At 49.6% G+C, this 22,361-nt stretch overlaps 1 protein-coding gene across 1 annotated transcript in view; it reads right to left on the reverse strand.

Annotated features, from left to right (window-relative positions):
- SLIT3 (slit guidance ligand 3) overlaps positions 1–22,361 on the reverse strand; it is a 555,128-nt gene that overhangs the window by 120,443 nt on the left and 412,324 nt on the right. Inside the window, exons 7-8 of the mRNA XM_033096396.1 lie at positions 12,209–12,280; positions 6,513–6,676 (exon numbers count right to left, since the gene is read on the reverse strand). Coding sequence (XP_032952287.1) covers positions 6,513–6,676; positions 12,209–12,280 — 236 coding nt within the window. The remainder of the gene's footprint in view (positions 1–6,512; positions 6,677–12,208; positions 12,281–22,361) is intronic.

The raw sequence follows: 22,361 nt of genomic DNA on the forward strand, positions 1-22,361 counted from the left end.
GGAGGAGGGATGACTGCCCTCTTTTGATCTGTCCATATATTACTTGGTTGGGGTGTTTCTTAAAAAAGGGGGGAAAATAAGACATTATGGTCAAGGGCTTCTATGGGCAACAGGAAGTTCTGAAATGGGAGTTTTTTCAAAAGTGCTCCTTTGGGCGGCTCTGCTAACATTAGTTCTGTTTAGACCAGACCCAGGTTGCAGCCTTGAGTCCCTCCGGGAAGGAGCTGGGTGTTTCCCAGGGTAGCTCTGATTCTGTAGGCAGTGTGTGCTACATTTCAGGGGATGTTGTTAAGGCAAAACAGCCTTTGAAAAAGACTCCTTAACCAGGTCACTAACAACACCTTTAATTACGCACAGTGGTAATTACAGCCTCCGTGAGCACCTGGGCTGGCAGCTCCCCAGCCAGCCACTTACACATAGTAAGGACATTACTCCCTTGTTAAACAAAATTTCAGGTTGAAAATGGTGCCGAAAGATGGGTTCATTTTCCCTGGAAACATTCCCCTCTGATCAGTGCTTGATGGACCAAAGCCCATTTCGCTTTGGGCCTCTGAGTGACGTCAGAAGTCCCTCCCCTTTGCTTTTTGTGTCTGGACAGACTGAGTCTAGAATGTAAATTCTATAAGGGCAGTAACTTTTTTTGTCTTACTTCCTGGCACATCCCATGTGCCTAAAACAGGGACCGACACAAAACACCGACTTAGTAAACATACCTTGGGTGAGTAAGAGGACAAATTCACAAATGAAATTGGCCCAGAAGCTTGGCAGACATGGGAGCCGAATGTCACCAAGCTATGGTGGTGAGCCTTCCTTCTGGAAGGGTGCTGAGGGGAGCCCTTGAGTTCTGTGTGCCCTGGGCGCTGGTCACAGAATCAGCCAAGGAGTGGGGGATGGGACGGCATTGGGGAGGCGGGCTCTCATGCCTGAAGTTGAAGGCTTTCTGCCACATCTGCCCAGTGCCCTGGGACTGCCGATAGGCCTAACTCACCTGCATGGGTCAGGGTGTCCTGCGTGCTCCACTGAACTCTGCCAGCAAATCCCTCCCTCCCAGCCCTTCCTGTCCACACAGGTCGAAGAGGACGGGGGTGGTGCAAGGGGCAGTGGATTTCCAAGGGGACAACGTGAGGAAACACCTGCCTTTCTACAAGCTGGGAGGAAGAGAGGAATGGGAGTGGAGTTTTCATATCAGGATAAGAAGAGTCTCTCCGTCTCTTTGATGGAAGGGACTCTCTGGGGACGGGCCTCACGCGTGTCTCCCTGTTGCATAACACGTTCTCACGGTGCCCACGAGTCCTCGTCGTCCTGGAGCAGCCTGTCTACTGGTGCCATCTCCTCCTCTCCCTTACACCAGAACGCAGTGATGGACGAGCAGGCAGAAGCCCCTGTAATCGACGTTCTACAGTGTTCTAGTCTAAGCTTAGGGGTGAATGCGGATTTGCTCTTCATTCCTTCCCTTTTAACTAAGTGCCCAAGCCCTGTGCTCCTGGAGGCAGGAGGATGTTCTCACCCTGAACTGGAAATGAGGGTGTGGGCCCAGAGCCCATCACCCAGCCGGGGCCCCTTCGCCTTTCCTCAGTCACGCGTCTGCTCTACAGTTCTGATCTGGAGCCAGGGCGACCTCTGTGCCAAACAAGAGGAAACGGAGATGCCCGCCTTCTGAAGTCTCCTAAGCTTCCCCGCATTGTGGCCTCATGTGTTGATAAAGGGCAGGGCAGAGCTTGGGGGAACGCGGCATTGGCCCTTCTCTGCTCTTCACTGATCACTGGGGTGCCCATCCCGTCAGGAAGAGGGGCACTCCATGGGCAAGGGGCCTCAGACAGGAAACATGCTTGTAATCACCAGCGAAGACAGAGAACTAACCATCCTGCCTCTGCGGGCGGCACAGCTCCCCCTCTGGTTCTGAGGGACAAGAAAGCTGGAGGGATGACCAGGGAGGTAGATTTGGCCCAGCTGCCACCTCACCTTTGTTCTCCTAATTGGCAAACGGGGATGATCGTCACGCTGAAAGCAAAAGGCCCTAACTTATCCACCCCAATGAATGGGGCAAATGTCACTGAGCTTCAGACCTACAAAGGGTCATGGAGATGGCGAGGAAACAGGAGCCCTGAGAGAGGAGAGCTCTTGCCCAAGGACACAGTCGTGGCCAAACTAAGAATAACCATCATTCTCGTAAAAGCAGCCAACATTTACGCCATGTTTCCTCCGTGCTAGATGCTGTATTAAATGCTTTGTGTATACGATCTTACTTGCTCCTCATAACACCCATGGCGTAGGTTCTATTACGATTATCCCTGTTATACTGGTGAGGAAATGAAAGAACAGGAAGGGTAAGCAAACTGCCCAAGATCATGGAGTTAGTGAAGAATAAAGCTGCACATTTCGGTCCAGTGCTCTTCTTACCATCTCCTCTGCCCAAAGGACACCCACATGCCTCTCTTTATTGCTGTGAAATTGAAGACCATTAGAGCTTTGGAGCCTTGTGAGGGAGAAAGAGGCAGTTCGGGTGGTGACATGGAATGGTCAGACAGCTTGTGTTAGAGCTGCGTTTCTTTCTTTCTGTCTTTAAAGAGAATATCACCGAGCAGAATGCACAGAGTCGAAACATCCAATGGCCTTGTGAGCATGTGGAAATAAATTAATTCCAGTATTCAAATTAAGCATCCCTGTTGGCCTCTGGCCTTTCAAAAGCCAACAACAGACTGCAATGACAATGGGACTCAAGCAATTATGATGAGAATATAAATGAACGTGATTTAAATACCAGAGGCATGATAATTTTGGGAATGGCTATAAACCTAATAATCTCATTCTTGCAATGTCCAATTATGGTGTTTTAATTAAAATCTCCTAAGGAGATGGGCGGCCAGTCAGGCTTACCTTAATTATCTTTATACTTAGTAGCTGGTCCCAAATTAAAAAAAAAAAAAGAAAGAAAGAAAAAAATAAGCGGGGCGGGGTGGGGGGAGTTTCCTGTTTCCAGGGAGATACACCTATTTCATTTTCAATAATAAATGAGAATATGTTCGTTGAGAGGCTATTAGGATCAAACACTGTTCTAGGTATCGGGGTACCTGAAATAAGCTATGCCATGGCCCCTTATTGCTAGAAGACAAGATTAATCTTCATGAAAAGGTATCTTCCATTCAAAGGCCATGGGCAGACGAGTGTGAAATGGGGGGACAACCCAATGGGTTCAAAGATGTTCAAAGGAAACAGATCACTGACTCAGGAGGTCAAAGGTTTAACGAATCCCCTTGAATTACAAACTGTGACTGGTAAAAACGTTCTCAGATTAAGGTGTCAGAAAATTGACGCAGGGAAGGTAAATCCTAGAGTTTAAAACTCCCAAATAAGCCCTTTAGGTCAGGACGGAAAAAACCCATCAAACGAACAAAACTTTGCAACTCACATAACACGAGCCAACTAATGGCCAAAGCGGAACCTTTCTTCGGGGCAGTGATAAGAACTCTGAGAAAGTCCCAGGCAGGTTCAGGCAACGAGACCAGGACTCACCGAGTCCTGGGGCGCTAACCTTGCTCTTGAATCAGGAAAAGCTAACAGAGAAATCATTTCAGCAGTGGCTGAAGGAAACCAAGCCGTTCAGTTGTGTATCACAGAATGACGCTCATAATAAATAAAACAAAGATATAGTCCCTCACCCTTGTGAAAAATTCCTAATTGTCTCCCCAGAGGAAAAAAAATAAATGCCTCCGACGGGAAGGGTGCAGGTGACAGAGGAGATGAATTTTGTCAAAGCTGCTAGTGCTGCTAGTGAATTCCTGGGTTAGCTGGAGTGATAAGGGGCCCGCAGCTGGGGCTTCTGGGAAGAGGCTGGGCTCCAGACAGCTGGATTTAATTCAAAGGGAGCTATCAGGGACTCGGACAGGCAAGGCCCTCACAGCCTGAGAGATCAAGCTCTTTCCTGTCTCTGCAGGCGGGTGTTTGGCGAATTTTTTGATACCGTCTAAGGGCCCAGGGAGGTTTCCTGATGCTGCCTGGACAGGGGCCACTGGTGATGAAGCTACACGCAGGGATGGCTTAATTGGTGTCACACACCTTTCTTTCTCCTGAGCAGATAACCTCTGTTTTTAAAGAGACGTTCTTGCCTCCCCCGCCACCCCACTGCCCCTGGCCCTTTCTTGACTAAAGTCTTCTTGCTGCAAGTTATTGGGGGAATAGCTTGAGTGAGGAGGAACATTGGTGGTTTTGCAGCTAAAACAGCCGCAGTGGGGTCGGGACAGAACCACCTCTTTCAGATGTCCTGCTGGGCTGCTGCTGGGTGGGGCCTGCACCCCGGGGCGATGCGTGGTGGGGGGGTGGTCAGTGCATGAAAATAACCCTTCTCCTTGACCTCTTCTGTGTACACAGCCTGAGTCTTGCTCCATGCTGCTTCCTCTGGCATCCTGTCATCACAGTCTCACCAACTACCTTTAGCAATTATCAAAGAGTTAGCACTTTTTGGAGAAGGTGGTCCTCTTGGACCCCACTAATGATGGCGGTGGTTCGTTCACCATGGATGTTCAATACACCAGTTCCCCCAGACCATCCTATCTGCCTTGGACCTTTGCAGAAAGGAGCCCGCACAGTATTCTATTTTTAACCCGAGACCTGGGAAAGCACCTAAAGAACTCCTCAATGGACTGTGGTCCCACTGTGGTGCTCCCCTGAATTCGTACTGTGCTGAAAGGGTGGAGGTCAGTGGCCTGGTCACGCACGGAGTCTGCGGACTAAACGCTCATGTCCTCCAAAGACACCTGGCCTCGTATTAGGAAGCTGCAGGGTCTCCCACAAGCAATGGGCTTCACTGCCATAAACAGGGAAGGCGATGCGGACATTTCTATGTGACAACGAAGCCGCCTGTGAGGTCTAGCTGCTCCAGACGAGGGACATCTGGGGAGCTAGCACCTCCAGGACCCACGAGGGTCGCCTGGCCTTACGCCCCTGGGGTTTGGATCCCGACTACGGTTAGATAAGCAATGTCTCACGACTCCTTCCATGGGAAGGCGCTTCTGTGAGGAGGTGGTTATGTTCGTGTGTAGCATGAAGCTTGGTACCCACCTATAACGATGTGTTTTCACATTCTCTCTAATTAGTTTTTCTCATTAGCTCTTGGTTGACTCCTGCACTCTATAATTATTTCTTTCACTGGCACTTATGCCGGTATTGTACCCTTTGCCTAATAATTACTGTAATTACAGTCACTATGTTTGAGTTTGGTGCCTGGGTGATAAACGGTTTTATTATCCGTGTTTGATGGGAAGTGATTTCTAAGTGGGCGTCTATAGGAAATTATTGAGGTACTGCTCTGAGACGTGTTAGGATGTCACTGGATAATAAAGAACTTGATGAAGTAGTAACATGACAGGAGCAAGCAGCAGAGAATGAGATGAACTTGAATTCAAGGAAAATTCTTACATACTGCAAATGCCGCCCAAGAGAAGAAGAGGGCTGATCCGTACTCCTGTCATAGCAGGTCCTGCAGCGCATTCTGCTCAATAGACCTGCAGCACTGAAAGCTGCACCAGTTAAGAAAGGTGGGAACTGCAGCCCCCACCCGTGCTAAGCCCCCTGGCGTCCTCTCTTCCTGCACCAACTCCCTGAGACCGGCCTGATCTCAGTAGGCCGTTGGGCCCCGATCCCAGGACTGGGTTCCTGGATGTCAGAGATGCCTCTTTGGGAACGTCCTCAACAACCAAATAGTTTCTATTTTTTCCTTTTTTGAGGAAATCAAGGGATTAGCTCTACTTCTTTGCCAGGAGAATCGGTGGGACTGGAGGATGTCAACGGAAAGTGCAAAGCAAACCAGCAGGCACATTTAGGATTCTGTGTAAAAGCTGCTCCATCCTCTGGGACGTTCTCGGTCTCTCAGCCACCTCCCATCCCTGGACGTCTGCGCTGCCTCAGTACGTCTGTGCACCGTTCTGTTTTCTGTGCTTCTATTACATTTGGACCGCCCACAGATCAAACGCCTATGTTTGCTCAGCGCATTTTGTGGGCCCACTAAACTATAATAATTAAGCCTCACTTCTAGCTCTTACCAAGTGCCATGTATTATGCTAAGCGCTTTCTATACATTATTTCATTTAATCCTCCCACCCATCCTGTGAGTTATGTACTAGTATTATTTCCATTTTGCAGACAAGTGGAAACTTGCCAAAGTCATACCCTGGTAAGGGGCAGAGCTAGGATTTCCAGCCAAGGAGGCTGACCCCACAGCCTCCATTATCCTGTCTCCCAATTGCTCTGAGCAACTGGAGGACAGAAACATGTTTAGCAAATGCTAAAGTACCTAACGAATGTTAGGTTTCTAACAGAAAGTGATTCATGAGTTCTTTGAGCCTTTTCATTGAACAGATGACAAGAACTCCTTGAAGGACTCCAGCATTCTCTAAGCACTGGGGTGACCTGGGGTTCCACACCCAGCTCTGGGCCAAGGTGTGTGCTCAAGGTCAGGGTGACCTCATGGGTGGCTGAGTCACAGCGCTGGAGGGCAAGCAGTGGGGCGGCCTCACCTGGGCACACGTATTCCTTCTTCTGCACGTCTGCCACATTGAAGCCCCTCAGGTGCACAGGAGCCATGCAGAGCGTGAACTGGCCGATCGTCCGCCGCTGTCGCAGCCAATCCGAGAGCCAGGCCAGGTGACAGTCGCAGTACAAGTGGTTGGAGTGGAGGCGCCTGGGAGAGGCAGGGACAGAGGAAAGACACGGTCACAGCATGAAGAGGGGAGGCTGCCATTGGCTGGACAGAGCGGGCCAAACCTCTGTGCCCTCTGTGTAGCGTGATAATCCTCAGGAGCCCAGGGGAGCTTTCCCCTCTGCGTGACTGAATTACTACAGGAATCTCAACCCTTTTATTGCCAAGCCACAAATGACAGTTATCTTCACATGCAGGCCACACCCAACGGATGCCTCCAGGGGCTGAGCAATTCCCCAGTTCTTAATAGTAATTCCACCCTTTTCTTTCCCTCTCAAAACACCTTCAGCACATAGGAGGGGGAGAGTGACACGATGACAGTGACAGTCCTGATTCCAGTCAAACTTCCATAGGGGTGGCTCATGTGCGAATTTCAGTACTTTAGCTAGCATGAGTTACAGATGGCTTGAAACAGCTTCTCCATCTCAATGCCCCAGGTTATGGTGGCATTGAAGCTGAGACCTGCTGCTGCTTTTACCCTTTCATTCTCTCCCTACGTGTCCTTTCATGAAGCCCCTGCACGTTATGCTGGTGAGCCCAAAACCAGTACCACGGAGTGCACCAGCCAGGGTGAGCAGGGCATGGAGAGAAGGATGCACCTATTGAAATAAGTGTCGTCCACACCAGACTCCTGTCACCCACAGCCGTCTCTCCGTAATGCCCTTCATCTTCCCAAGTTCAATTCTACCTGGTCTATCTGCTCTTCTGACTGGCTCAGGTGCCTCTGAAAAGACGTCCTAACCAGCTCCAGGACTCCCTGGCTTTCGCCCTCTAGTAGCTGACTCCAGATCAATTTCTTGCCCTTAACTGAGCAAGATTCCCTCGAGCCATCTGCAGGTTCCACTTCTGAGGGCAGTCCCGTCTGTCACATGACTTGAATTTCCTTTCCACTAATTGGGGGACAAACTAAGGATATCCAGGGGCTTCTAAAGGTTCTTCCCCAAGGTTTCTCTACTGGACCTTCCAACTTCCACATTCCCTAGAACCCTATGTCATTAGAAGGGGTGATAGGCCAGTTTTAGTCCCAGCAGCTTATCATATACTTGGCTGTCTGATGCCCAATCCGGGACATGGTAATCAGAGAGCAGTATCAAGCACTCTGTGTCAAGCCAGTTAATACTGAGCGGCAGTAGAAAGCAGGGACTTGGGCCGCCACCATGCCTGAAATGGAGAGAGCTGAAGGGCTCTTGACCACACTTCACTTAGCGTGAGGCCAACGCCGCTAAACATCGGGCAAGTGCAGCCAACTTGTGCTGTATGCTGGCGTAGCCTCACTGCCCGTGCACAGGGGAAAACCCTGGGCACGCCGGAGCCCGTGGGTGCCTTGGTGGTCTCGGGCGGCCCCCACAGCCCATCCCATCAGAGGAACTACATGAACCTGATTCCCACATAGAATGTCATTTTATTTTTCCTGCTGAAAAGATTTTTATGATTTTGTTTTAACATTAATTTTGATGACGTAATTTTCTTTTTGTATTCCAGGGCCAACATTTAAGGTCCTACCCATTTTAACAGGCTCCTAGGCCCAAGCTACAGTGCCTATAACGGGCCCCAATCAATTCTCCCCGTTGAGTTTCAAAGCTCAGATCCCCCAGTGCTGCTGAAGGCACTTCAGAAAGAAGTGCAGCAGTTGGCAAGGGTTTGGGGAAGCACCTCAGTTCTAACAGGGGGCCTGGGGGTGAACTTGCAGCTGGCTCCTCTTTCCTAAGGAGCATGAGGAGAGAAGGGAATTCCTTTACCACATGGGGCCTTCCTGGGGAATGGTGGCATGAGTGAAAATGATCTGTCTACTGACCCATTCCTGAGCTGTCCTGAGAGAGAGAGAGAGAGAGGACTCTATGGCCAGACATAGACCCTGGGGTACAAAGGCTGCCCGGGACTGACCAGTGGGTCAGTCCTGGTGACAAGGTGGGGCAGAGGCAGGCTGGTGGCATGCACAGGCTGAGGGGCGGAGTTCTTTCCTGTGCCAGGAGAATGGCACCTTTTAATGAGAGTGTTGGGCTTTCGTTAGGAAAGGCCGTGCCCTCTGTGGCAGTGACGAGGGAAAGCTGAGGACACAGGGACTCACTCTGAAGCACCCAGTGTGGACCTACGAGGCCGATCAATGCGAACAAATTCCCATCAGTTCCACTCAGGGGTAAGAGATCAATGGAAGAACCAAAATGAGGTTTAGGCAAGTCAGATCCTTACTGAGAGGATTAATTTCTGAGATAATCAAAATGTCAGAGGTTTGTTCCCCTTTTGGAAGATCATATTAGGTTGATTCTTCCTCAGTCCCCGCCTGCAGCTCAAGCCGCCTCTCTTCTTATCCTTGCTACAGAGGGTCCCTGTTCCTTTGTCTGTCTTTGTAAGAATCTCTCTTCTTCCAAAGGGGACCAGGAAGAGAGGTGACCCAAAATAACTTAGAAGCCACGAGAAGGCTCTTGTCAGAAACCTGAGGCAGTTGACGGGCTCAGCTCTCCCGGTTCTCGGAATGTTTTACCCACGGAAACTGCTGCGAGGGAGGTGCCAGAGCTAGTGGTCGCAGACTCTTTCAAGCTGCCTTTCATATCATGTCTGGGAGACCGAATTGAGTAATGACATCCCAAATACTAATATTAAAAGAAAAAAATAATCATGTTTGTCATGAAACGTGAGCCTGAAAACCGCCAGGAGTATTTTCAGTCCTCCTGAGTGAGAAGGGAAGTGATTTTACTTTCAATACCTTTGGTGAGTCGGGAGGGCGATGACACGGGGGTGGTCCCTCCCTTCCTAGGTATCGACACGATTCACGAGAAGCGCTTAGCACACGGCCTGGCGCGTTGGAAACCACTAAAGCAAAGCCTGCTGTTACTGTCATTATGAGGAAAGTAGCTCCACACTGCAGTTTCGTCCCAACCCACGGTCCTGCCTGTACAAGGCCCTCATCTCTGATTTGAACACCAAAGCATCGAGGCAGCCAGGAGGTTCCTGCATGGTGTCCTGCCATCTTCTGCTGACGGACACACCATATTCCAAGTTGGCTCACCCACCTTTACAGAAGATAAGGTGAATGAGTACAAATGCCAATTTGTAAAAGGTGCCTTTTAGCAACAGACACTAAATTAAATTTCCAGCAAATCCTTTTAGAGAGGGTCAGTGTTCATTTTCTATAAAATGTGGCTTTCTGAATTCAATATAAAAGCTTTCCTTTAGAAATCCCATTTATGACTTCCTCTGTCCTCTTCCCCCCATTCTCCAGCACCAGTTCCCCTCCCCCCCCACTTTAATTACAGTGAAGGGGGATTAGTCAGCTCAAGTCTCTGGAGAGTTCTATACAGAGCCATCTCTGAAATTAAACTAAAGAGAAAATGGCACCAGGCAGGGAGCAAAGAGAACAGACGAGATTGATTCATTGATTTGAACTCATCAGATGAGTGTGTTCAGGACCACAGGGGAGGACGCCAACAGAAGCAAGGAGAACACTCTGTCCCACCCTCGTCCCTCACCCCATACAGCCGAACCAAGCCCCCAAGACCCAGACCTTGCCATCTCCCCGCTTCTGTGGACCCAGCCCAGCTTGTCATTGCTGCTGCTAAACTGGAAACAAGAAGCAGGGGAGTAGAAATCACAGCAGCCCCTGTGATCACAGAAGAAGCAGCCCCTGGAGCTGAGCCAATGTCTGCCAGCCAGAGCCATATTTCTTCTACTCAACCCACTCGTGGACACAGGCCCAGTACCCCGAGGCCAGGACCGCTGGGCCATTCTCTTCTCTAGCTCATCGGTGGTTTTCTGGAGACTCTGAAGAGGTCTTTGAAGACCCAATGGTTTCTCCTTAAAACTCCATTACGGGCACCATTCCATTTTGAAAGGGAGAGAAAAGGGTAGATTTCCTTGAAGGAATTATGTTATCCTATGAGGGATCAAAGGGAGAACTGGGGAACAATGATGGAAGCTGGGCTTGGATCATTCTTCTTCTTCTTCATAATAACTAGTATTTGTTGAGTGCACACCATGACTTTACACCTTAGCACATTTCATTCTCATTAACTTATTAACTAGCTGTCCCTGAAGGGCAGCAGTGGTAAGAAACTTGCCCAGAGTACATGGTTGACCTTGCATTTAAATTCAGGTTTGCCTGACTCCCAATCTGTGTCCTTCTTAGGGCACTTTGTGCTGTTTCCTTATAAACTGCTTCTCGCTTAGTGAGGTTGCTTTCTCGCTAATGCAGGGGTTCTCAGACTTTAAAAGCATCAACACCTCCTGAAGGGCTTGCTGGAAACAGGTGGCTGGTCCCCACCCCGGAGATTCTGATTCCATGGGTCTGGGGTGGGGCCTGAAAGTTTGCTTTTCTAATAAATTCCAGGTGATGTTGACACTACCCATCTAGGGACCCCACTTTGGGAACCACTGCTCTAAGGGTTTGCCAATTTCTGTGGATTCCATGTTAATTAGGCACCACTGCTAAGCTGGGTGTTTGGTACTTTCGGTCCAGATTTCTGGCTAAATAGTGGGATGATAATGATTGACGATGACGACGATGGTGATGATAAGAAAACAAACAATTAATATCATTTACTGTCTACTCCGTGTCAGGCACTTTCCGTATCTAGCTCATCTGCTCCTCACCCCGCCATGGTTTGTAGAGGAGGAAACAGAGGTCCCGGAGCCAATACAGGCACAGCAGGAATCCAGCCCTTTCTCTCAGCCCTAAATGAATTTGGCTGAAAGCTCTTGGGGGCTGGTGCTCCCTTACAACTGTGATGCTCCACCACCGAGGCTCCACCGACACGGGCAAAGCATGAGCAGGAGCCTCTTTGGAAGGGCCAGCAGAGTCCATTCGCAGAGAAATTTACACAGGTTTCTGGCTAAGAGTAGAGGGGAACTCCCCAGGCAATAAGGGCACTGGAGCTGCTCTCGGTCTGGGGTGTTGTGGGGAGAGCTGCTGTCTGAGCACACACCCTGCTGGGCTTGAGCCACCCAAACAGTAAAGCTCAAGAACCAAGTTAACCGCATTCCAATATCAGAATATCCCCCAGCGTGCAGGTGAGCACGGGAGTATGGTGAGTGGGGCTGGGAGGGAGGGGACAAGGAGCGATCAAGACTCTACTCCACCGCTCCCAGAGGGGAAAACCAGTGTGACCACTGGCAATAAGGATAGAACTGTCAGAGGTATGTGGCATTAGCCAGGGAAACGGTGAGTCACTACGGCCTGGTTCTCTATGCTCTGTGACAGCATAAACGGACCGACTTTCCCACCAAGATGGAAAACACAAAGAAGATTCCCACAGTCCCAGGATGAAGAGCAACAAGTCTGTCTGCTGCGGAATGGGGGGTGAGAACGACGGGTGGCACCGTGACCCTTGCCCCCATCTGCCCTGGCTCACCAGCACCCCCCTTAGTTAACAGCAGGAGGAGGCAGCATTTGGATAGTGGACGCATCGGGCACGTCACAGCTCTGCAGGCTTGACAGGCAGCTTGGAGGGGTGCACTTTGGGCTGCCTACGGGGGTGGGAGGAGGGGGCGCGGCGGGGAGGACCAGGGCCCTTTACTCACAGAGTCCGAATCTTCGGCATGTGGTTGAAGCTGGTGACTAGGATACGGCTGATGTTGTTGTTGTTGAGTGTGCTGCAGAGATCAGGAAAAACGGAGACGGTCAGCAGGGAGCAGCCCGAGGGGCACCAAGATCCTACTCGGTCAGTAAGGAGCCGCCTGAGGGGCACCAAGATCCTACTCGCATCGCTCATCGGGAGGGACGGATGTGACTGCAAGAGGGACCACACCTCAGCAGCCGCGGGCCAGTGGGTGGAGCAGCTGGAGACAAGGGGACGGCCTGCTTAGAGAACCCGATTCCTGTCAGGGGCTCCCTCCCCACCTCGGCTGCCCTATCAGTACTTACGTATCCACCTGAAGCAATAATATCGCTTCCTGAAATCCTACTATGTGCTGAGTGCTTCATGACAGTATCTCTAATTCTCACTCTTGCAATGCCAGTTACGTATTACTGTTCTCAGTTTAGGGAGAAGGAAACGGATAGACATCACTTTGCTCAGTAACACATAACCCTACGAGGTAGGCATTAGCCTCATTATAGATCAGGAGGCTGAGCTACAGAGAGGTAACATGGCTCTTCCAAGGACCCACAGCTGAGCTCTGGCGATGGGACTTGAACCCGGGGCTATCGTGCTCCACACTCCTGTGTTGCCCCGGGTACATACTGCCTCCCACAGGATGCCATGTGCAAAGGTTATTCTGTAAGGATTTTCTCGGCATCTGCTGACTCTTCAAGCACACCTCACTTATCTTCAGTGAGTCTGTGAGCTCTGTGGGGACAGGGATTAAGTGTCCTCTTTCTTGGGCGTCCCCGTGACCACGGATGAGAACTCCTACAGTGCAACGTCAGCACTACCTGGTTTGTTCGTAAGCGAAACGAGAGAGATGTGAGCTCCGTAAATGGATCACGGTGAAATGAGGCTGCCGAAGAATGAAGTCACGATGTAGCTAAGTACAGCCCTGGGCTTACCCTTCTGCAGGGACCTATTATGGAAGCCCCAGGAAAGCGTGGCAGCCAAGGAAGCCATGTGCAGAGATGGAAGGACACATTATGTAGCAGGAGGGCCTTTTCCGGTCAGTCACTGCAGCGACTGTCCAGATGGACAGGCAACCGCACGTGGCAAGGCCGAGCCTCGTTCTCTGCTCCCTGGCCCCATCCCCACCGCACTGTGCATCCCTGGGAGCACGAGTTGTTCCCACAGCCTTTGACCCACTCCTTCATGGGGAGAACTGGCTCCTCTGCTCTTCTTCTGTCCCCCTTTCACCAGCCCAACTCCTCTAACTCTCTCACAGGCCAGCCATTGGTCCAGGAAGGAACCTTTTCTTGGAAGCCTTCATTGTTTAAACAGACTTTTTTTTTTTTTTTAAGGCCCCCTGGCCCTCAGCGAACACATTCTTTTCCTCTTAAAATGCCCTCTAACATTTTCTGTCTTGTACATTACTACAGTCCCATGACCAAGTCCACACGTGGTTCAAATTGAGTCTTATACACTCTAGATGTGTGGTTTGGGGCAAATTATCAACATCTCTTACCAACGGGTTCTTTACTGGCGGAAGGAGGCAGGTCATGGTACCACCTCATGGGCTGTAAAAGGCTTAGCGTGTAAAAAGCTTAGCACGCAGGATGTACTCGGTAAACGGAAGCTACCATTTTACTGACGTTGATGGAGACAATCTAGTCCTGTCCTGGTCATTCCTGTTCCCGCTCCCCAACCCCATGGAAATAGAAGCAAAGCTTCATCTGGCACACAGCGGCCCCCGTACCACACCCACGGGGCCCTGCACAGATTTCGCCTCCAGCCCTTGGTGACCCTAGTTCCCAGCAGGAGTCCAGTGGTCACATGGCCCTCGCTTCAGTCTGTTCCTCAATCCCCCCTGGTCTACCTGGCATTTCTTTGGCCAGGAGGAAATCCGTTCACACAAAGGCACAGAACCTAATACTTTTTCCTCCCGCCCTCCCGTAGTTATTGTGCAGCTACCATGCGTCTGGCATTATTTTAGGCATAGACTGGGGTAAAAAGGACCAGACCCAATTTCCATTATCTGCTTCTGTCCACTCTGCAACTTTCCGAACGCACCAGCACACAGACATCTTGCATTTTATGAAGTTGAACCTACGGAGCTATTTTGTTTTATGTGGCTTATCTTTCCTATGAGTATGAGTGTGTGTGTGTGTGTGTGTGTGTGTGTGTGTTAATCCATCCTATCTCCATCCACTCAAGAAGCGTTCAGAACATCATCAGACCAGGCTCTCCTGTTTTTGCAGGGGTGAGGACTATGCCCCCACCCCCGTTTGTGCATCAGATTAGAAATGCCTCTGGGGCAGAAATGATGCCTTCATTTCCCTTTCTATCCAACCCAGAATTCTGGGCTCCCCACGGGGAGGATAGGTACCTAGTCAGGATCGTTGACTCACCACCAGCCAACATCCTAAGCAGCCTCTTTCTCTCTCAAAGGCACGAAGCAAGATGCCTTTGCAGAAAAGAGGCTTCCTTCTGACCGTGCTCAGCCAGTCACCATCAGGGTTGAGTTCACAGCCAGCCCTGCTTTAGCTGCATAGACAGTGCAGTTATACGCAGGGCTTTGACTCCAACTGCAGCCGGCACTGATCCGGCAGCGATGACCTATTAGTGTATTACTACGCTGATATTTAAATGTGAGCCGTAATGAGGGCTATGAAACATTTATGATAATAGCAATTATTCTAGGACCAAAATGACTAAACGCAGTGTTTAGAGTTCTGTGATTTGCTGCGTGGGGCTGGCCAGCCCAGGGACGTCAGAGGGTTGGTAACCTCTCAGACGCTGATCTCCATGGCAGCTAGAGTTTTTGTTTCCCTAATAAACACAGATTTATTTGATTTCCAGCCTTGGTGGCTTTTGCCCGCGCAGGGAGCTCTGTGCCCTGTCTGGTTCCTGTGCCCCCTGCCTAAGCACCTGGCATTTGCCGGAGGTGTCGTTGTGATAACCCTGACATGGTGAATCAGAGCCGGTGAGCACAGGCCATGCAGGTGGAGACCTGGTTTAGATTCTGCCTCTGCCACTTACAGCCTGTGCAACCACAAGTAAGTTTTCTCAATCTTGTGAGGTTTCTTCCTTTGTAGCATGCAGATAATAACAGCACTGGTTTCACAGAGCTGCAGTGGTGATTAAATGATATACTAATGACTGTCAGCATTAACTGAGAGTTTATTGTATGCCAGGCAGGCACTGGGTGGAGGGTCCTACTTGAACCATCTCATTTAATTCCTCCGCCACCCTATGAAGCAGGTACTGTCTTATCATCTCCATTTTCTGGATGAAGCAAGTGGCGCTACCAGGGTCTGAGTTCAAACGGGCCGAACTCCAGGAATGATGCCTGTATTCATTGTCTATTGCTCCGGGAACAGATTACCAATCATTTAGTGGCTTACAGCAACACCAATGTATTCGTTCTAGTCTGGAGGTCACATGTCTAAAATGGGTCCCTGCGACCATGTTTCTTCTGGAGGCATCAGGAAGAGAATTTGCTTCCTCGCCTTTTGCAGCTTGTAGAGACCACCCACATTCCTTGGCTCATGGCTCCTTTCTTGCACTCCAGCCTCTTAGTTCTGTTGTCACATCTCCTACCGTTCATTGTGATCTCCTACGTCAGTTCTAATGAAGACCCTTGTGGTGACATTTAGAGCCTAATTGGAAAACCCAGGATAACCTTCCCCTCTCAGGATACTCAGTCACATCTGCCAAGTCCCTTTTGCCATATAAGGTAATATTCATAAGTTCCTGGGATGAAGACATGGACATCTTTGGTGGGGCATTATCCAGCCAACAGCCATGCACTTGAAATAAGGCATGGGAAGCATACTTCTTAGTTAGCACAATGCCCGATTCATACCCAATGGTCAATAATTACTAGCTATTATCACTGTGGCTTGTTTGTTTAGTCCTTTATAGTTTACAATACACTTTCACATTCATCTCATTTGATACTTGTAGCACTCTGAGGTTGGAATTATTATCCCCATTTTACAGATGGGCAATTTGAGGCTACGAGAGGTAAGGGACTTGCGTCTCCCGGAGGAGGAGGCAGACCTTGCTATTCTTCCTTTACACCAGTTTCTCCCAACTTACCCACTGCCTTCTGTTTCCAGGGCAAGTTTGTGATTCCAGCATGGATATGCTCTCTGTCATCTCCACTCAGGGACCCAAAGCTAGAAATAGCTGCACAAGCCTCCCATTGCCTCGCGTTCTATAAACTTCCTTAAAATTTAACCCACAGAACAATAAATGGTTCAGTCTGACAATGATCCATGCCCACCCCCACGGGACGGCTGGCTCTGATTCAGTGATGGTGACCTCATCAACCTCATCTTATTTGCCTCCATGTCCTGGAAGAGTTTTGCTGGCTCCAGGGTTTCGTTTCATCCTCATCTCTCTGCTCCTCTGGAGATATCTTGAGAAAATATGCTTTACTCAAGTCACCCAGATTGGAGGTTTTTCCCCAGGTAAATGCTCTCAATTCAGCATTTTTCGTTAGGGTTCAAGCTTAAGCTCAGGGTCAACTTAATTGTATAAAACTTCAGGACTGTTCTCGCCTCCCCTGGTTGCACAATCACAAGCTACAGAATGGGCATTTCAGTATGAACTAGAAATAAGGCAACCCCCTCCCCTCACCGGATTTAAAGGACAGCCCTTCCCCATCACACATACTGCATTTATACTAAGACTGAGTTTGACCTGTATACTGTCTAGTTCCTCTTCTGTTTCGTCCAACTTGGAGCATAAATGCCTAATTAAAAGGGATCATTTTCCATTTTAAAATGATCCATCTGGACAATGCTTCTTCTACTGATGGATTGTACTCTCTCTCAATTGTGAGCACGAGAGAGGGGGCATTAAACATTTTTTCCAGGGCCCTAGGGATTACTGAACTTACTGCTGTTCCTATAGCGCGTAAACTGGACCTTATGACCCTGAAAGAGTTGTGCTCCCCTGTGTTCCTTAGTGAAATACTGGGGCGCTATGGCAAGATGAGGGCTCCCTCGGAATGATGAATGTATCAGGAAGTGGTGAACATGCTGGTTTGTGCCAGAGGCTGGCAAACTACAGTCCACAAGCCAAATCCCATCCGACACGGCCTGTTTTTGTGAATAAAGTTTTACTCATTTGTTTATGTACTGTCTGTGGCTGCTTTCATGTTTCAACAGCTGAGTAGTTGCGACATAGACCATATGGCCTGAAAGCCTAAAATATTTACTAACTGGCTTTTTATAGACAGTGTTTGCTGACCCCTGGCTGCTCCAGAACTGGGCAGTTCCTGTCCTGTCTTTGCCAGTGATCACATGTAATGTGCCGGCCACGTTGCATGACCGCTCAGTAAGAAGAGAAGACCAGGTCGGAGGCTTTCACAACTAAAAACCAAAAACCACATGCAGGAAAGGCCAGGGAGCAAGTGGCAGAGCTGGGATTCAAAGCATGCCGTCTCCCTCTGGACTCCACACTCCTGGCCCCACTTGGGCAGACGGGTCCCACTCTCCTGGACCCTGCAATGCTGGGATGGAAGGAGAGCCTAGGGCAGGTAACTTACAGCAGTGAGCTCACTAAACCCTAGTGCCCTAGAATCCACATGAGTTGGGTGAGGAATGAATTTGGCAGTGGTTCTCAGTGTGGGGTTCCCAGACCTGGGGCATCACCTAGATCTTGCCAGGGATGCATGTCCTCAGGCCCCACTCACACCTGCTGAACCGAAAACTCAGGGGTGGGCCCAGCCTTATGTCTTTTAATGAACCGTCCAGAGAATTTTCATGCAAGCTCCAGTTGGAAAACCACTGAACAAGGGAAAAGGCTAAGAAGAAAGCCTTTACCTGAGCGTGGAGGGCAGCACACAGCTGTCCCCTTGCCACCTCTGGGACAGAGGCCTGTGGTGTGGAGGGCATTTTCCTGCTTAGGAAGAGGCCCAAGCTCTGAAACGGTACACGGCTCTCAATGGCGGTGGCTGATCCCTTTGGAGAACTTCAACGGGGCGTCTGCCCCTGCTCCCCGCTCTTCTCTGCTGAGAGCTGAAGTGCAGCTCTCCCGTGCACCCCTCAAGATAGCCATCTTTGATCTGGAGAAGCTAAGTCCAGCTGCAGCCACGCCACCCTGGCAACCTTAATCAGGCTGACATTTCCCTCTGTCTCCTCCGATTAGGCCATCGCTTTATCACTCTGTGCTTTCCCGGCTCTGGGTGTAATCTGCGTGTTGTGTGTCCATAACACTATGTAATTGGCTCTAATGCAGCCATATTATCTGGGAGCATGGATCACATCATTGCAAAGCCAGGCATCCGCAGTAAGTAAGTGCCACTGCGATCTGCCAGTGTGCCAACCTTCCTGGGATACCCTTGGAACCCTTCTTTCTCCCCTCCACGCAGGTGAGGATCCAGACTTTTGGGTCAGAGAGATTGGCCCATGCATCCCTGTCTCGAGACAGGCTGACATTCCTCAAGTCTAGATGAGTAAGATGGTTCCCTCCTTAACATTCCCCAGGAAGGAGACTCAGTGAGTCATCAGCAGCCATGGCAACAGGATGTCTTTTTCCGTGAGCCTGGAGATACCCTGACTTGCACTTACAAATGTGCTGGTGCCCAGTGGCCAGCACTCTACGCCTGGAAGATGTAACTACCTCCAGCACTGCCTGTGTTGAATTCACCATGTCTGAGCACTTCTCACACAGTGTCTCATTTAATTCTCCCAACCATCCTGAGATTCTATGGTCATTTTCATTTTGGATCCTAGAAAGATCAATGAACTCTTTCTCTAATCACACAGCGATCGAGTTGTGGAGCCAATATTCCAAGTGTGATACCAGGACCTAGGTTTTTAACCATTACACAAAACTGTCTTTTCCAGCAAGTCTTCCGACAGACGTTAGCTGCCGAATTTCCGTGTCTTCCCAAGGTAGAGGTGAGTCACGGAGGTTAACGGTGGACTAGCCCTCACCGACTTGGATGTGGCAGGGACAGTGGCATTGGCCTCTCTGCCAAGGCTGCTCAAAGCAACAGCGTTACCCTCCATAGATCCGCGGGACAGAAAGCGCTCAGCACACAGAGTGTGGGTGGTGTCGGAGGTGACATGGAAGAGAGGGTGATTACATCTCAAAGCCACCTAAGGTCAAGGATTGACTAACAAGTCTGTTGCCCAAAGCCACCCTGAATGTTGGCTTGGTTGACTGGAATTTTTAATACCCTCAAGAACCAAGACTACAGAGCTGCTCCTTAAGCAAAGCTCATCGTTCGCCTGTTTGGAGCAGGCGATGAGTCTCCGAGGGCACTTGAGGCCAGAGGAATGAAACGCAGAGGGAGAGAGGAAAAAGGAGGGCGAGAAGCCACCTCTTCCGTTGCTCACGTTCCTGGACTATCCTGGGTGCTGCATATTACTCATTTCCTTGATCTCCCTGCGGACCGTTTAAATTAAAGCTCATAACCATTGTGTGGGCATATAATGAAAACAACTGATGCCGCACTGATTAGTCCATTACTCTCAACTGTTAGAAAACATAATGATCTCACAAGGGGCCTTATTCACTGCCGGATAGCAGTAGGGCTCTCATTTGACACCTCAAATTAGCAGCCAAAGCAATAACAGCTGGGGTTTTTGTCTCAATATTTGTACCCGACTCTAAAGTGCTTTGGCACTGGGTGAGTGTTATTTTTAAACACAGAGCTCTCACCGCCAAGTAACATTTTAAATGGTCTCCAGGTGTCATGTAAAACCTACAGAAATAAATAAAAACAATCAGCTGCCAATTGGGGCCTTTGATGATATGGATTCCTTAACAGAAGGGTCCGTCTTTGGGTCTCCCTTTATTATCTATCCCTATTGTGACAGGCAGACACGCATCTCCTGCTGTCCAGCAGAGCCTCAGTGACAACAACAACAACAAAAAGATGCCTTCAAAATACATGTGAAAAAGTGGAAGATCAAAAGGGAGAGACCAATTTTCAAATCCCGCCATCGCTCAGTCAGACACCGGTGGTGTACGTTTTCGTACTGCTCCAGTGTTGCTGGTCCCTGGATTCTGAAGCACTCCTCACTCATGTACCGAGAATGTCACACGTATTGCCTAGCGGTGATTCAGAATGAGTCAACCGCCTCCCAATGACCAATTTAATTGTAAAATTGTACCTTAAACGACAACATGAATGAGATGGCCTCAGTGTGCTAATTCTATTTCATCATCTATACACCGGGAGCCTGGACCATCCATCTTGTCTGCTACATTATTTCAAAATCAGGCAGCTGCCAGGGTGCCCAGATGTCTGCAATGGGCTGAGGCTGAAAGAATGACCTCCGGCTTACATAACTGGACATAGAGGTTGTCCATAGATGGGGACACGTGGACAATTTCCACGTCAGCCGCATTTGCTGTCTAGCCCCGTGAGAGGAAAGTGTTTAAATACCCACTGCTGTGGGCACGAAGTCAGGACAGACAGCACGTCTGCTTTGGTCCCTACTGTATGGGTGGGGCCTAGCCCTCCATTTGGCACATAGGACAACTCAATAAATGTTTACTGAATCGATGGATGAGTTTCAAAATGTGGAGGGCCATGCTTTTGGCACCTTTTAATAAAAATAAATTTCCACTCTGAACAGCGTTCTGGGCTGATCGGCGAGTATGGGAACAAGGCTTGACATCTGATTAAGTAAGTGTGCTGTGTGGGGCTGGAGGAAACACAATTCTACTCCCGGGATTGTCACTTTTCGTGTCAGAGGAACGTTGCTATGCTGGGATGGGGGTGCAGCGGTGCCAGATGTTCCCTGTTTTAACGAGAAAGCCAGACATCTAGAATTTTTATGTGAGGTCTCCTGCTTTTTTAATATGGGTGACTAAAGCACCTTAAGGTACAAAAGTCACAAATGAAACACCTGGGGGAGGGATCTGGCTTGCAGATGCCAGTTTTCGGTCGCTGAACCAAACAGATTCATTTAACAATGTGAATCAAGTATGTATATTTCTCACACACACGTGAGCGCATGCGTGTGTGTGTGTGTCAAATACATATATTGAACACATATGTATACAATCAAAGTATTTTAATGGCCTGTGGTAAAGCCTTCCATCCATACTGCATCACCAGCTGAGATACACTCTGGCAACCCACTGTTCCAATGAGCTATCTTTAAACAGTTGAAAATGACTCAACGCTTTCTTTCCCCACTACCATTTCGTGGAGACAAAGAGCCCTGAAGAAGTTTCCGTTTAAAGAATAAAGCTGTGTTTCGCCCGGCAGGTGTGCTCCTGTCTGGTTTCTGCACGCCACTCATCAGTTCTATGGCCAAACATACAAGTTGCCTCTTGTGCACAGTTCAGAATGGAGCCAGACCAGAGCTGTTAGCAGACAAACTGCACAGGGCGCACGAGGCTCAGTTCCTGGGCTGAGATGCCAAACAGGTCCTGCTTTTACCCTCTGCCATTTGTGAGGGAGGGACCCTCAGGGAGCTGGCTGCAGTTACGCCTTGGACTATTGGGGCTCAGAGACGGGCAGGCGACCCCAGTGTGACTCACTGGGCTCTGGTCAGCACGGGTAGCCGAGATCAATGATGTGGACATCCATCTCTTTCCAGATTGCTCTTCTGATTGGACAGCCACCGGTTGGGGCACTCGGGGGATCAGCCCCCAAGCAGTGGCCGCAGGACTGGAAGGCCCTAGAAGGGGAGGGTGTGGTCCCCATGCTGAATGTAAAATGCTCCCTCTGGCAAAATGCTTGAGATTAAAGGAGGATGAGATGGCAGGACTCAGAGGCTGTCTTCACACATTTTTGTTTCCTGCTTGCTGATATAGGGGAAAGGTAGACAGCCATATAGAGATCATTGGATAAAGTCAATAGAGCTGGCTGTCTTCTGGCCTAATTCCTCCCTGAAATTTCCCTGCGGCTGTGAGCAAGTCACTTAACCTTTTGGGTAGGTTTCTTTCTCTTACAATGAAGTGGTGGGAACAGTTGACCTCCACGGTCTTTCCAGTCTACAGTTCCCCTCTTCGATTCCAGCTGGGCTGGTGCTGGTTCTAAAATGTTCTTTCTGGAACGGGAATAGTTTTCTAGACAGCATTGGAAGGGATTGTGGATGCCCAGATCTGTATAAAGACAGGACATCTGGCCAAACTCTGAAAGTTGCCACCGGACTCCACTGTGCAGCATT

The sequence above is a fragment of the Rhinolophus ferrumequinum genome, chromosome 24 (genome assembly GCF_004115265.2).
Source record: "Rhinolophus ferrumequinum isolate MPI-CBG mRhiFer1 chromosome 24, mRhiFer1_v1.p, whole genome shotgun sequence".
NCBI lineage: Eukaryota > Metazoa > Chordata > Mammalia > Chiroptera > Rhinolophidae > Rhinolophus > Rhinolophus ferrumequinum.